The 13,674-nt window shown below is 40.9% G+C and overlaps 1 protein-coding gene across 5 annotated transcripts in view; it reads left to right on the forward strand.

The window, feature by feature from the left end:
* Nucleotides 1-13,674, forward strand: part of hydin (HYDIN axonemal central pair apparatus protein) — a 121,826-nt gene that overhangs the window by 43,650 nt on the left and 64,502 nt on the right. For all 5 annotated transcript variants that reach the window (XM_050073040.1, XM_050073039.1, XM_050073043.1 and 2 more), the window contains exons 17-24: nucleotides 2,033-2,197; nucleotides 2,365-2,517; nucleotides 7,910-8,148; nucleotides 8,272-8,569; nucleotides 8,699-8,842; nucleotides 9,152-9,295; nucleotides 10,239-10,331; nucleotides 11,608-11,828. In XM_050073040.1, coding sequence (XP_049928997.1) covers nucleotides 2,033-2,197; nucleotides 2,365-2,517; nucleotides 7,910-8,148; nucleotides 8,272-8,569; nucleotides 8,699-8,842; nucleotides 9,152-9,295; nucleotides 10,239-10,331; nucleotides 11,608-11,828 — 1,457 coding nt within the window. The remainder of the gene's footprint in view (nucleotides 1-2,032; nucleotides 2,198-2,364; nucleotides 2,518-7,909; nucleotides 8,149-8,271; nucleotides 8,570-8,698; nucleotides 8,843-9,151; nucleotides 9,296-10,238; nucleotides 10,332-11,607; nucleotides 11,829-13,674) is intronic.

A 13,674-nucleotide genomic window follows, 5' to 3' on the forward strand; every position in this document is an offset into this window, starting at 1 on the left:
ACCTCTGCGAATAATTTGGCTCCAGCTCAAAACCTGAATGTCTGAATCTTAATTTATCATGGAAAAACAGGTGAGCACATACTAGCAGGAGCTGGACGAGGAGCCCCTCCGCGACAAGCCAAACAGGGTCAGAGAAACACTGATTTGTAACATGAAACTGGTTCATTCAGTGTTTCTCCCAGTTTTAATCACTAGGGGCCTCATTTATAAAGCTTGCTTACGCACAAAACGGGGCTTGAAAGTGGCGTACGCCACTTACCACGCAAAGGTTGTGATTTATAAAAATAAAATTGCTGGGAGAATGTGTGCACCTGTAAGCAAACTCTGAGTCATGCGTGCGCACATTTTGGAAGACACTGGGAAGTGGCGACGCAGACGGCGAGGTGGAGAAGTGGAGTCAGATTTTTATTGATGTCTCACACAAATTTAATGTCACGCTATATCCACCTTAGATCCATGTTATCATTGAAATTAAATCCAGCAGCCTTATTTTGCGCTTGGAGTGAGTGATAATTGTTTAATAAAAACGTTGTAAAATCCGACTCAAATCCTGAATTGAAATTCTTTCTAAATACGTATTTAATCCGCACTGCCTCTAACGTCTCATTGTCCACTCTGTGAGCGCAGGAGGGGGAGAGGATGGCGCGACTGCATGGAATATATTCATTTATTTAGCTAAATATTTCCAGTGCATTTATCATGTCTCGAAATACAGCCATTAAGCACAACCGTTACACTCATTTCATCAGCCCTACTTAGACATGTGTTGTTCATGACAAAACCGGCATGAAGAAACGTGTTCGCCTATTACACTTTCATCTTTGAATTGTATTTCAAATTATACGTTGTATTTTGGGACAGGGATACCACTGGTTCATGCTGTAATTCAGGCCAGGTGTCTGATCAGACTAATTGCCATAAACATATAAATACTGCGGTGACCCTCGTGCATAATTGCGCAAGATGGCACTGGCACATACTCCTTTTTGCCTCCACCTTTAATAAATGTGATTCTTTATGTCGCACATCAATGTCAAACATCCTCAAATTTAAAAGCAACACATTAACTACATGTTGGTAAAGGAGTAGAAATATTTGGTCTACCTTTAGATCAGACCACTTTTTTTTTTTTTTTTTGTTCTGTCACTGTCCGTGCAGTCCCACAGACACAGCTGACAGCATCAGCAGCGTTGATGTGTTGCCACTTTTTTTCGCTTTCTTTTATTAGTGATCCCGCTGCATTGGCCACCAAATAAAATCTTTCTTCAGTCCTCCACCTCCCGTTAAAGGGTCTCTAGCTCAGTCTCGGAGAAATTCCGTTTTTTGGTTCGTTTCTCACCCGTCGCTGTGACTCACACAATGAGAGAACACTCACATGCCGGCTTATTTATATGCAGATCGCATTCATGAGGTGATTTGCATGACCATTTATGGTTGAACTAGGGTGTGTAGAGGGCGGAATATGAGGCGGATCTGGGTGCGCACAACTCCAGGAGGTCTGTGATTTATAAAGAGAACATTGCGTGCAAGTGTGCATGCTCACGGTTTTGTAAATCAGATTTTTTTTTGGCGCACGTCATTTTCAGCCTTTGGGCGCACGTCAACTTTTAGTATGAATCCTAAGCGCTCTTTTATAAATGAGGCCCCTGGTATGTTTGTTTTGGAGAGGAAGAGACCTCTGTGGATAATTGGGTTTCCAGTAAAAACCTCCTGAACAAGGAACACTGAAGGAAATCTAACCGGGAGTAAACTGACTGCAATGATGGCATTGCTCCGTCTTTTATTAATGTTTTCATTGAGAACCCGAGCGACAAAAATATATGTTTAATAGCTGCTTGAAACTGCAAAATACTGGTGCAAATGGCTAACATTTAAATCAATGTCTGTCAACTGCCCACTTGTGCTGTGACAAGGGGAGGGAAAATACAGTACTTCTAAGACAATTTATCCTTTTGTTGTGAATCAATATGTACAGTAGATGTTGATTGCATCAAAAAAAATCTTATTCACATTTTTTTTTTTTTTCCTTCAGAAAAACGAGGAGAGTCCTTCACTGCTTTTTGGCAGTCCCACACCCAGAGGAGTGATTCTTCCTCACAGTTCAGAGGAGCTTCCTGTGGTTCTGCTGGCTAAGGCTGTTGGAAGGCAGCAGCACACTCTATGCATTGCTGTGTTTGGCAGCGTACAGCCACCCCTGGTCAGTGGATGTCTGTGTGTGTGCTTCTTAGTGTGAACTCTGAATATCTGTGATGCTGCTGGTTGTTAATGTAGAAGTAATTGTGATGTTTTTGTCTCAATTCAGGAGTAGTGTTTTTTTACTCATCAAATTGTTCTTTGATCCACCTCTGTTTGGTTCTGCTCTAGGAGGTGGGCTTGTCATGTATTGGGCAGGGACCAGTGGTTCATGTTCAGAGCCCTCAGCTGGACTTTGGCACAATCCCGGTTCTGACGGACATAACTAGGTCCCTGCAGCTGTCAAACCAGTCACCTATTCCAGCCTACTTTACTGCGCGCATGGTACAAACACACCAACACAGACACACCTCTGAGCATACATATTAGCATTATTAGGCAGACATGCTCTTGCTAAAAATAGAATAAAACACTTATCACATGCATTAACATTAAGATGATCAAGGTAACTTTGCATGCGCTCAGATTTAGCGGTAGGATGTTAGAGTCTCGGAGAACACAGAATTAAATGGTTTTAGTTGTGGATTAATACATTCCCATAGAGCCATTCAGTGGCTAGATTTCTTGTCCAAACCCTCTGTCTGTCTTCCCCTGCTCTTGTGACTAATTAATTTCCAGTCTGATTTGATAAGTAATTAATGAGGTAATGGGTTCAATGCTTTGTTAGCTTTAGAAATAATTAGTTGCCAGTTCAATATCTGATTAAGTGATTTTCCTTAGAGTGCGTTCCCTTTATGAGCCGGTCAGATGTTGACTTTTTGTCAATTCAGGGTGACGTGAATGAAATTGGTTGGTTTGATGTGGGAAGCTGATGTAACGATTCTAAACTTGGACTGTCTTAATGTTTCTGCTTTTGTAGCTTTTTATGCACGAAATAGTAATTTTAATCTACAATATAACACAATACATTAAAATACAATGTACACTGTTTAATCGACATTTGAACTTCCATCTCTTACTCTTCAACTGATGGCTCATCTGTTTGCACCTCCTATTCCGCAAATGACACTTTGACTGTTTTCACTCAGCTTCAGTGCGCACTCATTTTTTTGGGAATATGTTTTCAGCCTAATTTAGCACAGTTTCATAGGTATCACAGAGCCAGTTGACATCTGGTATTAACATGTGTTTTGGTGATCACAACACAAGTGGACAGCTAAGACACAATAAGGTTTACACCTGTGCCTAGCCGCTCCAACTAACCACTTGTGTTCAGATTTCATTACTGCCTGTGTCATTTATTCATGTAGTTATTACATCATAACTCTCACTAGCTGCTCACTAGTCATGTTAGTAGTTGTGTTGGCACAGTTGGAGATATTGCTGTCAGCAGAATTCAACGTCTCCTTCCACACAGCAAAACAATGTATGGTCATGCAACACTTTATCCACCTTAATGTAAAATGGGCAAGTTATAGAGTGTTAGTGTGCTGTCATCAAAACAAACAAGATGTGTCCTGCAATGACAACGTAGTTCTTTTCAGTGAAGCAACAGTACGCATTAGCGTTTACACTATAAAAAAAATATGTGGTCAAATGTGTCCCAGACCATCTAGGCAAGTGGTTTGAGTGATCGGATCACAATGAGTCTTGTTGGTCGTTAACACTTTTATTTAGCACTGCTATCAGGTGTAAACAGAGTCTTAGGCTATGTTCACAAGCAAATGTGGCCCAAACCCAGTTTTTTGCTCTCATGTGAGGCGTGGACACAGAAATTCAATTTTCTGATCATGTCTGGATGCCACTTTCATACATCCATGGTTTTTCCACATCATAATTCACTGCTCAGGCGCACATGGTAAATGGGCCTGCATTTGTATAGCGTGTTTCTTGTCATCCGACCACTCAGAGCGCTTTTTACACTGCGAGTCACACTATGTACACTCCATACAGTGCAGAGCGGTCCATTGAAACAACAGAAGGCTGCCATAACCGTACCGCTGCTGTGATAGGCAGCCCCAGTCACCAGCCAATAGAGCCTGACTGCCAGATGCTTTCTGACAAGTACAGTTTGCCTACATGCCATAACAGGATACTTAAATGTAGCCCTTGACATTCTAAGGTTTGCAGGAACTTCCCCTCCATGAAACCCTCCAAATTTCGGCTCCTCTACTTCTGACTCCTCACCCAGCTGCGCCCACACCTCTCTCTCCACAGAACTACCAGCAGTAGCCGCCAATAGAGCTGTTGGACCGACAGTTTATTTGGGCGACAGACCTTGATATTAAAAGCTTGTGTGGCTTATTATTACTAGCCATGAGCCAGAATGATGTCTTCAAACATTCCTACTATAGTGATCATTAGGAAGATAAAGCTTGCAGTGGTATGTCATTAATTTTTTCACCGAATGCCTGTTTCGCAAATGTGCCATTTTTACTGTTGTGACGTGTTTCAGGGAGGACATCAATCTGCACTGATGTCAGTCATGGATAACTTCAAATATGAATGTGAGCAGTCCAGGCAGAAAGATCAAATCTGGGGAAGTTATTCAAGTGAGCATTAAGCTCTGTAATGTAAACATAGCCATAAAGATTCTTAAGATTGAATAATAATGTTCCACTTATTTGTCTTTGTTGTGCTTACTCAGTGTAAATGAAACTTAACTGTGACCTACGATGTACAGTCCAGCATGTCAGTGTTTCACATAGCTTCTGAAAGCCCTTTTCTCGCTGTGCATCTTTTTATCACGGAGAATCCACTGGGAACAAACTTGTGACTGGAGCTATGACTCAATACGTCCCAAGCTGGCATAGACAAGACCATGCACGTGCCCTTAAACAAACACACACATAGGCAAGCCCAGTGGAACTGCAGTTGCATGACCCCGTCCTCTCCTCTGAGGCAGTATTGAGGGAAGGAGTTTCCCCCTGCGCTCTCAAGCATCAATCGATGCAGATTCTCCTTGAATTACATTACATCTCGCTCAATAGGCTGGCAGAGAGCCACACAAATAGACCTGATGACTTAAGATTGCGGGGATATTGCGGAAGGTATCCACACGTGCTTGTCGTCTAAGTGACCATCTGTTAGAAAGTAACCACAACTCCATCCCTAATCCAACCTCTGGCTTATTGATTATTGTATACAGTGTCAAGGATTGTAGACAGCCAGAGTGTGTAATGTGAAGAGTAGTGTCAGCATAGCACACCAAACACTTAACCTCACATGCAGATTTTTCTGTAGTCTGTTTTTCTTTTCTATTGTCAGAATATCAACAGATACAGAGCTAGAAATAGAAACTTCATGACAACACATCTACATGACTACATCTACATCTATTGGTTGGAAAATGTCAATATTTTAGTCCCGTTTTTGGCTGGAAACCAGAAACATGAGCCCCGTGAGATTCACATTACAATATATTGATCTTGTTTTGCTGTATAATTTTTGACAGGGGCACTGGCTACACTAGTCGCTTCAACATCAATGCAGGATTTCTGCAGATCGGTGTACTGTTGACCGTTTTACAGCATACAGCACCGATTTGGATTCAAAGCCCTTCTGACTTGTGCCGCATTTGAAAGCAATCAATGCTAATCAAACTGTGGGATGCAGGAGGTTTTGATGTGATTATTGAGATTCCAGTCGTTTTGCTCCGCTCTTTGGGGAGTCAACCCCCTGCTCTTTCTCCTCTTCTGACTCTACCCACCCCTTTGCTGTGATCACCCTTGCATCGACCCACACCAACTTCACTTTCACCGGCTCCTTTGTCCGATCATACAAACACTGAGAAAGTGATCTATGACTCCTAAAGTCACTCGCTGATCAAGTGTTGCCTGCTTATGAGGCAGCTTTCCTCAAATGCCTCTTTTTCTGCAGGACGTCCCTCTCAAACTAAATCATCATATTTCATTTGCCCAATATTATTTTTAGTACAGTCTCTGCTTTAGTAAGGTAACCCGAATGTCAATTGCAGTATTTAAGCAAAGACGTTCTCCTCCATTGATAAACTATCTACCGTGATGTCCTATTGGCATTGAAAGTGGGCAAGCTTCACTGCGTCTGTAGGAAGCTCATTCTCAAAATCCCAATTAAAGTTTAGGTTCCAGCCATTCATCAACAGAGTTGCTGTATCGAGCACTGATTGTGATTCCGACCATTGCTTGGTCAGATATATATACAGTACAGTGAGCACAGTGAAGGGCTTTGTTGATGGACTGGAGACGAACATTAGATTTACATCTTTTTCCTCATTACATTGAACTTGATTCCAATAAATGCAATCCAACAATCCACAGAGCTGGGAAATAGGGTAAATACTGAGTTTGTCTTGCAGCAGTCCCATTTTATAATCACATCAAAGAGAGTGTAGATGTGAGACAAATAACATTTTGAAACAATCCATGTGTCAGGTTTTTGTGTATTTTAAAACAGATTTTAACATAGGATACATTCATCTTAACTCCTTCTATACAACTGTAAATCTATATATCGTTCTCTACCATTATCATAATCTTACACTCAGAGAAATAAAGGTGCTAGCTAGAACCATACAGGATTCTTTGGCTGTACCCATAGAAGGAACCCTTTTTTGTTTATGGTAGAACTTTTTACAAAGGTTCCACCTGGAACCCTACCAGAGGTTTCTACCTAGAACCCAACATAAATGGTAAGACCTAGAACCGTCTTTTAAAGGTTCAGAGAACCATTCTGTGTTGTAATGGTTCCACCCAGATCCCTCTCTGGAGGTTCTATCCAGAAACTTTCCACCTAAGGGTGCTAACAAGAACCTTTTAGTTTAATCTAGAACCCACCCAGTAGGGGGTTTAAAAATAGTATTTGACCACATTGCCCATAAATCTTTCTCTCATTAATCATGGTTTTAGTTGAACCGGTTAGCCTGGGGCCGAGGGAAACACATCTTGCTTCATGAGGCTCCAAAAGGACCGGGGCTGATGTGGTCCTTTGCAACCCACAGCACAGTTCACAGTCACATTTTGAGGGGTGGAGATAGCATGAAGTCACTACCACTACAGCCTTTAATATTACAATGGTGCAGTAGGGATGGGAAATAAAACTCAGCTCCAAATTAGAGCTGAAATGCCAAATACCTTGTACCTGTGAAAAATGAATTTCAGCAGACCATATTGTGTTGTATGGCATGAAATGATGGTAAATATATCAATTGTGGTAATGTGGTGAAGATTTGAATATTTGATGGTGCAGAGAACATCTATGCTTTAACACTCAGTGAACTCTTAATGAAAAGGGTTTTTAATGGAACCCTTACTCTTACAGTGAACCTTTAAGGAAACCTTTCTTCAAAAAAAGAAGAGTTCTCCAGAAGCAAATGGTTCTGGGTAGAACCTCACCCCCTCAGAAGCAAGAACCCTTTTGGAACTCTTATTTCTAACAGTGTAGTAGGGAGGTATTTCATCTTACTTATGTCAAGCAGGGAGCCACTTCTCTACTTATACCTCTAGGATCTCATACTACAACGAAATATTGATGTGATTATGCAGCTATATGATATACACATCTATCTTTCCAGGTCCATCCATAGCATAGGCCTCAATGGCGTGTGCAGTGCAGTTAGAGGAAAGTGCCCCCACAAGGGAGATATTTTCATGCATCACATTTCAGTCATGAAACTAGCTTCTGTAACTGTTCCCATGCTACTCCAGAGATGCAAAGGCAAGCATCCTGTCATGGCAAACACGTCAACTCATTGGGTTCAGACTGTAAAAGAACTCTGATTGTATTTCTGTTTCCTCAGAGCCATGGAAGGTCCTTTGGGCGAGTTGAGCCCAGTGAGGGGGAGGTGCCACCTGAGAGCCAGCTTGAGCTGAGAGTTGTGGCACATCTGAAGGACACGCTTCACTTTCAGGCCAGGCTGGATATATCCATCCTGGATGGTCAAATGCACTCTGTCCCTCTGTCTGCCACAGGCACTGGCACCACGATTGTCAGTGACAGGCCTTTTGCTCCCAACCTTGATCTAGGCACATACTTCAGGTATAATGGAAGAGATCACACTTATGGGTCAAATTTTGACTTCAGAATAATGATGTGGTGATTCAGAACTGTAGTACTGACTGTATGCCTTGCCTCCTTGCTGTCCTCTGTATGTCCTGTAAGCCATGGGTCATGCCAGTACCACTTCAAGCTGACCAACCATGGCCAGCAAATTCAACGGATATACTGGCGGACTGATGGCATCCTGCCCTCTACAAAAATTCGAAAGAGGGGAAACTTATCTGGCTGGACCGTCCTGCCCCCCATCTCTGCTCCTGGGAAGAGGGACATTCTGGGCCATGGATCTTTGCTCCCCTCTAGCAGAGAGAAGCCGGTGTTTAGTCTCAAACCATCTCGTGTTGAGCTTTCCCCAGGCTGCTCTGTTGACATGGTGCTGACGGGATCTTCAGATTCTCCCAAGGTGAGAAAGTTTGCATGCAAGCCATAATCTGAATAAACTCAAGTTCTGAATTTTGCAAGCAAAGCCAGTGTGAGTCCATTAGATACACATTACAGTACACGTACAGTTCATATGTTCTTGTCTTCTTAGGTTGTACGGGAGCGGCTGGTGTGCCATGGCATTGTGGGTTGCCAGGGTTGTAGTGAGCTTATCATGTCTGTAGATGTTACATGTCGCTTTGTGGCTCCTATGCTCAGCATTTCCTCCAAGCACCTGAAATTCTACATAGAAAAGGTTGGTCAAAAGGCTATATATATTTTTATATTTAGTTCTGTAATTTATCTTGCAGAAACTTGTCCACACAATGTTTTCTAGTTGTTACAGGCATGTCGTAAGTCAAATGCCTTTTGGATATGATGTTGCAGGGATGTAAATAATTTAAAGGAATGGCTGAGAATTTTGGCATCTGTAATCTTTAGTGATGGCTGTTAAATTTTATCAGAGATCAGCATGTACAAAAGAAACAAGGAGCTTTTCATTTAAGATTCCTATCCGTCAAACATGTCTTTATATGGTTGAATTTATTTTGTATATGTCTTACAGGTCCCAGGACAGTGTCTAATGCCCCTGTATGAGAAGCTGATCTTGGAAAATGTGTCATCTCTGTCTCTATCGGTGGAGCTCTCTCTTGTAGAGCCGTTCTCTCTGTGTGAGGCCCAGGGAGCCCATAGCTCAGCCACAACAAAGGTCCACAACTCTCCCCTTTAGTTAGCTCTTCATTGTTATTTTTCTATTTTTATTTCATTTTAAGTTCCATAAGAATGAAACCTATCGACTTTGGTGGTATACAGACTGTTGCTCTAGCTCCACCATGAATTGTCATCTATCAGCATAGTGTTGTTTGTGAAATGAGTCACTCACTGAGGGTATTATAAGGATTTGCTAGAAATCCATTTAACTTAACTCTAGATTAAAGTTGTGTAACTAAATATATTCCCAAAAAATAACTGTAAATAAAAACACTGCCGTCATGCAGAGAATGACGCTATTGGGAAAATTAGTGGAAGGAGTTGTATGGTTGATGAAAAATGTGAGCATATACGAAAGTACTTTCTTCTGTCTAGATTTTGAGGCAACTTAAATCTACAGTGAACTTGTTTGTGCTGCTTGTTTTTGAACCTAATGTTTCAATGACTTGCACCCACCTAGATTGAAGTTCAGATATATATTAGAAGTTCAGTACATACCATTGCATACTACCCATGTTTTTTATTTTATCACAGCTCTCACTTCCGTTCTGAGAGCTCATTTAAGTGCAGGATTGGAATCCACATAAAAATGGTTTTCAAGCCCCCGGCAGATCTCTGAGCGAAGTTAAAGAGTAGCAGGATATTTTGATAAGCCCAGGTCCCATGGCAGGATTACAATAAACATTTCATTAAACTGTGGGAAGGTTTTTAAAAAGGTCGTGAACCTGTGCTTTGAGAGTCATCAGATAAAAAACATGCAGTGATTTTTCATCAAGCATGTATGACAAGATTATCATGAAATGAAAAAAGGTGAAGAAGCACTCTTATATGTTGATTAATTTACCTACAAAGTCTGTGATCCTAACTATTGCAGAGTCAGCGCGAGCCCTTTGGTACCTTTATGATCTTTATTTTAACTCTTCTTCTCTTCTATTTTCCAGTCCATGGTTTTAGGTGACGGGAGGAAGGCTGAGTTGTGGGTATGCTTTAATCCATCTTACTGCCAGGATCGGGTGTCACGAGTCCTGAATGAGGTAATGCTTATTTTTTTGCTTTTCCTTTTTTTGGGTAAAATTTCTTACGTAATGCTTTTAATCTGGGAGCATATTGTGAACCTCTTAGCGCACCATATCTTAGTGCATATGGCAATGGTTCCCAACATGAGTTTTATGACCTGCATTGGGTTCAAGAGATAATTATAGGGATAAAAAAAAAGAAGGATCTTCCCCACAAAACAGTTTTTCTTTCTTCTCCAAATTTAACTTTTATCTTTCAAAAGCTGGATATTTTTACCTCCAAATCAAATAATTTCAGGCCATAACCAGTGACAAGGGGTCATGAGTAACATTGCTCTGTCATAGGCCTGGCGGTGTAACTTAAGTACATTTACTAAATTTGAGGTGTGAGTTTTATGCATTTTTATACTTTTTTACATTTTAAACTCCCCTACAACAAATATTATACTTCTTACCCCACTACATTTGTCTGACATCTTTAGTTACTTTACAGATTACAATTTTTCATGCCCTTCCTTTCCGATAAAAAAACAATGCATCCCTAAATCTGGTGATTTTGAATTTAAACTTTTCTGATAGATAAAATTATAAAGTGTTCTTTTATGGTTGAGAAAATTCTGCTACGTCTTAAAGGTCCAGTGTGTATGATTTAGTTGTATCTAGCAGAGAAGTTGCAGATTGTAGCCAACTGAAACTTCTCCCATGTGGCAATCGTGTAGGACAACTATGGTGGGCGACCCCAAATCCTGATGGCCCTATCAAGAGCCAGTGTTTGGTTTGTCCGTTCTTTGCTACTGTAGAAACAACATGGCGGACTGTAGAAAAGGACTCAGTATGTAGATGTAAACGGCTTGTTGATGAAAACACAATAATTCTTAGTTTCAGGTGATTTGAAACTAACAAAAACATAGTTATGAATATTATGTTAAATTTTGTACAATATATCCCCCTAAATTCTACACACTGGACCTTTAACTTAAAAGAAAACAGCTGGAAAATGCATTGTCACAAAGTTGAAAACAGGGCTGTTTTTCTAAGCTCATGAAAAGTTAAATTTTAGAGATGTGTGGTTGTCACAGGACAGTGACACAACAAACATATGATGATCTTGTAGACGATCAGAATTCTTCCTCCACCACCGCACCCTCCACCACCGCACAAGCTACAAATGACTGGCAATCACTGGCATTAAGTGAAAACAATCAGCGTTTACCTGCTTCTACCATTATAGTATTTATCTGTAGTATCAACTGTTCTGGACAAATACATGTCCTTCCTTGATATTTTTTTCCAGCTCCTTGAGGTACACTACCAGGGGCACCCACAGCAAGACATGGTGGAGCTGCATGCTGAGGTCCACTTCCCCAACCTCCACTTTTCCTCCACCACAGTGGACTTTGGCTGTGTGCTGAACTGCACAGGGACTCGAAAAGAAATCTCTATCACCAACTGCTCCCCTCTGCCTGTGTCCTACCACTGGGCTTTCCTGGACGACCAGAAACATTTTACCATGAGGTATATTCACACTGAGAAATGTCCACACACAGTCATCAGGGTTACCATGAGTTCTTGAAATTTTTAAAAGTTTGTGAATTTGAGAAGAAAAAAAATCAAGGCCTTGAAAGTTTTAAGAAATAGACATTATCAGTGACAGTGCTTGAATTTGATGATTTGTGCAAAAGTAGAAATTGATGTTTTATATTGTCTGCCATCACTGTGACACAGCACAATTGATGAGTAGTCACACATTCACGCCTCTCTCTCTTTTTAATTGTTGTCTCTGAGCTTCTGTAAAGCCTGCTAGCTCTCATTATAAAAATTGTCAGTGTTATAACAGTAATTAACCTTGATCCGTATGTCAAACTGTGTCGTGTTGGGTCCTTGAAATCGGGTTCTTTCATAGTACTTGAATTCGATATTTAGGAGGGTGTGGGAGCCCTGAGTCATATCAGGTAACTTTTCTACTTCTGTTTACACACACACCCTACACCTGATATAGCCTACACTAAAATATAGTAAGTAGTGTTCAGTTGCATACTGTATAATAACATACAGTATTGGTATAGCAGAGATGAAAGAGAGGGTGTACAGTACATAAGCCTTGTTTCCACCAAGTGTCCGGTTCAGTTCAGTTTGTTATACATTTTAATGGTTATTTTTGCGTTTCCGTTGTGAAAAGTTGTGGATGGTACCAACAGAACTGTTTCATTTAATCCCTTTTTTTGTCACCCCCCTGTTGAGGTACCTTGCACACTGATCTGTCCAACCGTCACTCTTGCTCAGACTACAGCGGACTATAACCACTGTTCCTACAATGGCAAGTTTACATAAATTAGTCAACTCTAACTATCAAATGAAAGGATGTTTTGCTGCCTCTTTGTGCTGCTCAAAGGCTACCACCGGCAGCTACCATCAACTTTAAAGGTGGAATCATTTCTTGCATGTTACTTAATTTATGAGCTGATGTTGTGAATCATTCAACACACCTTAAATGTCATCATGACAACTTTGACCATTCCATTTGTTTTTATTGTCACTCTTGTGTCACATATGCTTTAGCGATGATTAGACTTCAAGTTTGTGCAAACTAGAATATTCTATTTCCTCATTTGGAGAAAAAACAGTAGCGAAGCATTATTCCTCTACGCTTCGGAAGCACTACACCCCTGCTCTGCTCTAAACACTCCAATCTATTCTTTTTTGCTGAATATGTTGCACAACCCTGTTTTGTGGACAGTCAGTGAGATCAGGGTGTCCACGGGGTCTTAAAAAGTATTAAAAGTTGATAAATCAAATGTCGGAAAATTAAGGCCCTTAAAAAGTATTAAAAAGTCTTAATCGTGATTTTATGTATTACATTTTCTTGGCATTCAAGCTTTGACAAAAAGTATCCATGAATGTATAATTTATTTTCCTCCTCGCGACTATTACAAACAACGATGTGTAGGTAGGCACACTCGGACTGCCACTCGGGGCCGTGCGCGTACCTGTGCGACATCACGCAGCGGTGCACGTCCAGGCGCCAAACAGAGGAGCAAAAGACAGTAAAAAATCCTTCTCATCTTATCTGAGTTCTGTTGTATGTTTGTGCTCCACAGATTTAATTGCAAACTACAACTGTTTAGTAAGTTAAAGATGCGTTACTGCAAACGACAGCTTGAAGTGGTGATGAGGTCTTCAAGGGAAATTTCGGTTTATTTCAACCCGTCTCCTATCGTCCTAAATTTGTTTCAAGTCACTAGTGACATAGAAATAATAGTTAGCATGTTAGCCGTTAGCCTAGATACAGCCGTAGCGTCAGACCTGTTAAAACGTAAGTGAACGGGCATACCTTCAAGTGCAAAGTTGTCCACTAAACAAG

Source organism: Epinephelus moara, chromosome 20 (assembly GCF_006386435.1).
Source record: "Epinephelus moara isolate mb chromosome 20, YSFRI_EMoa_1.0, whole genome shotgun sequence".
NCBI lineage: Eukaryota > Metazoa > Chordata > Actinopteri > Perciformes > Serranidae > Epinephelus > Epinephelus moara.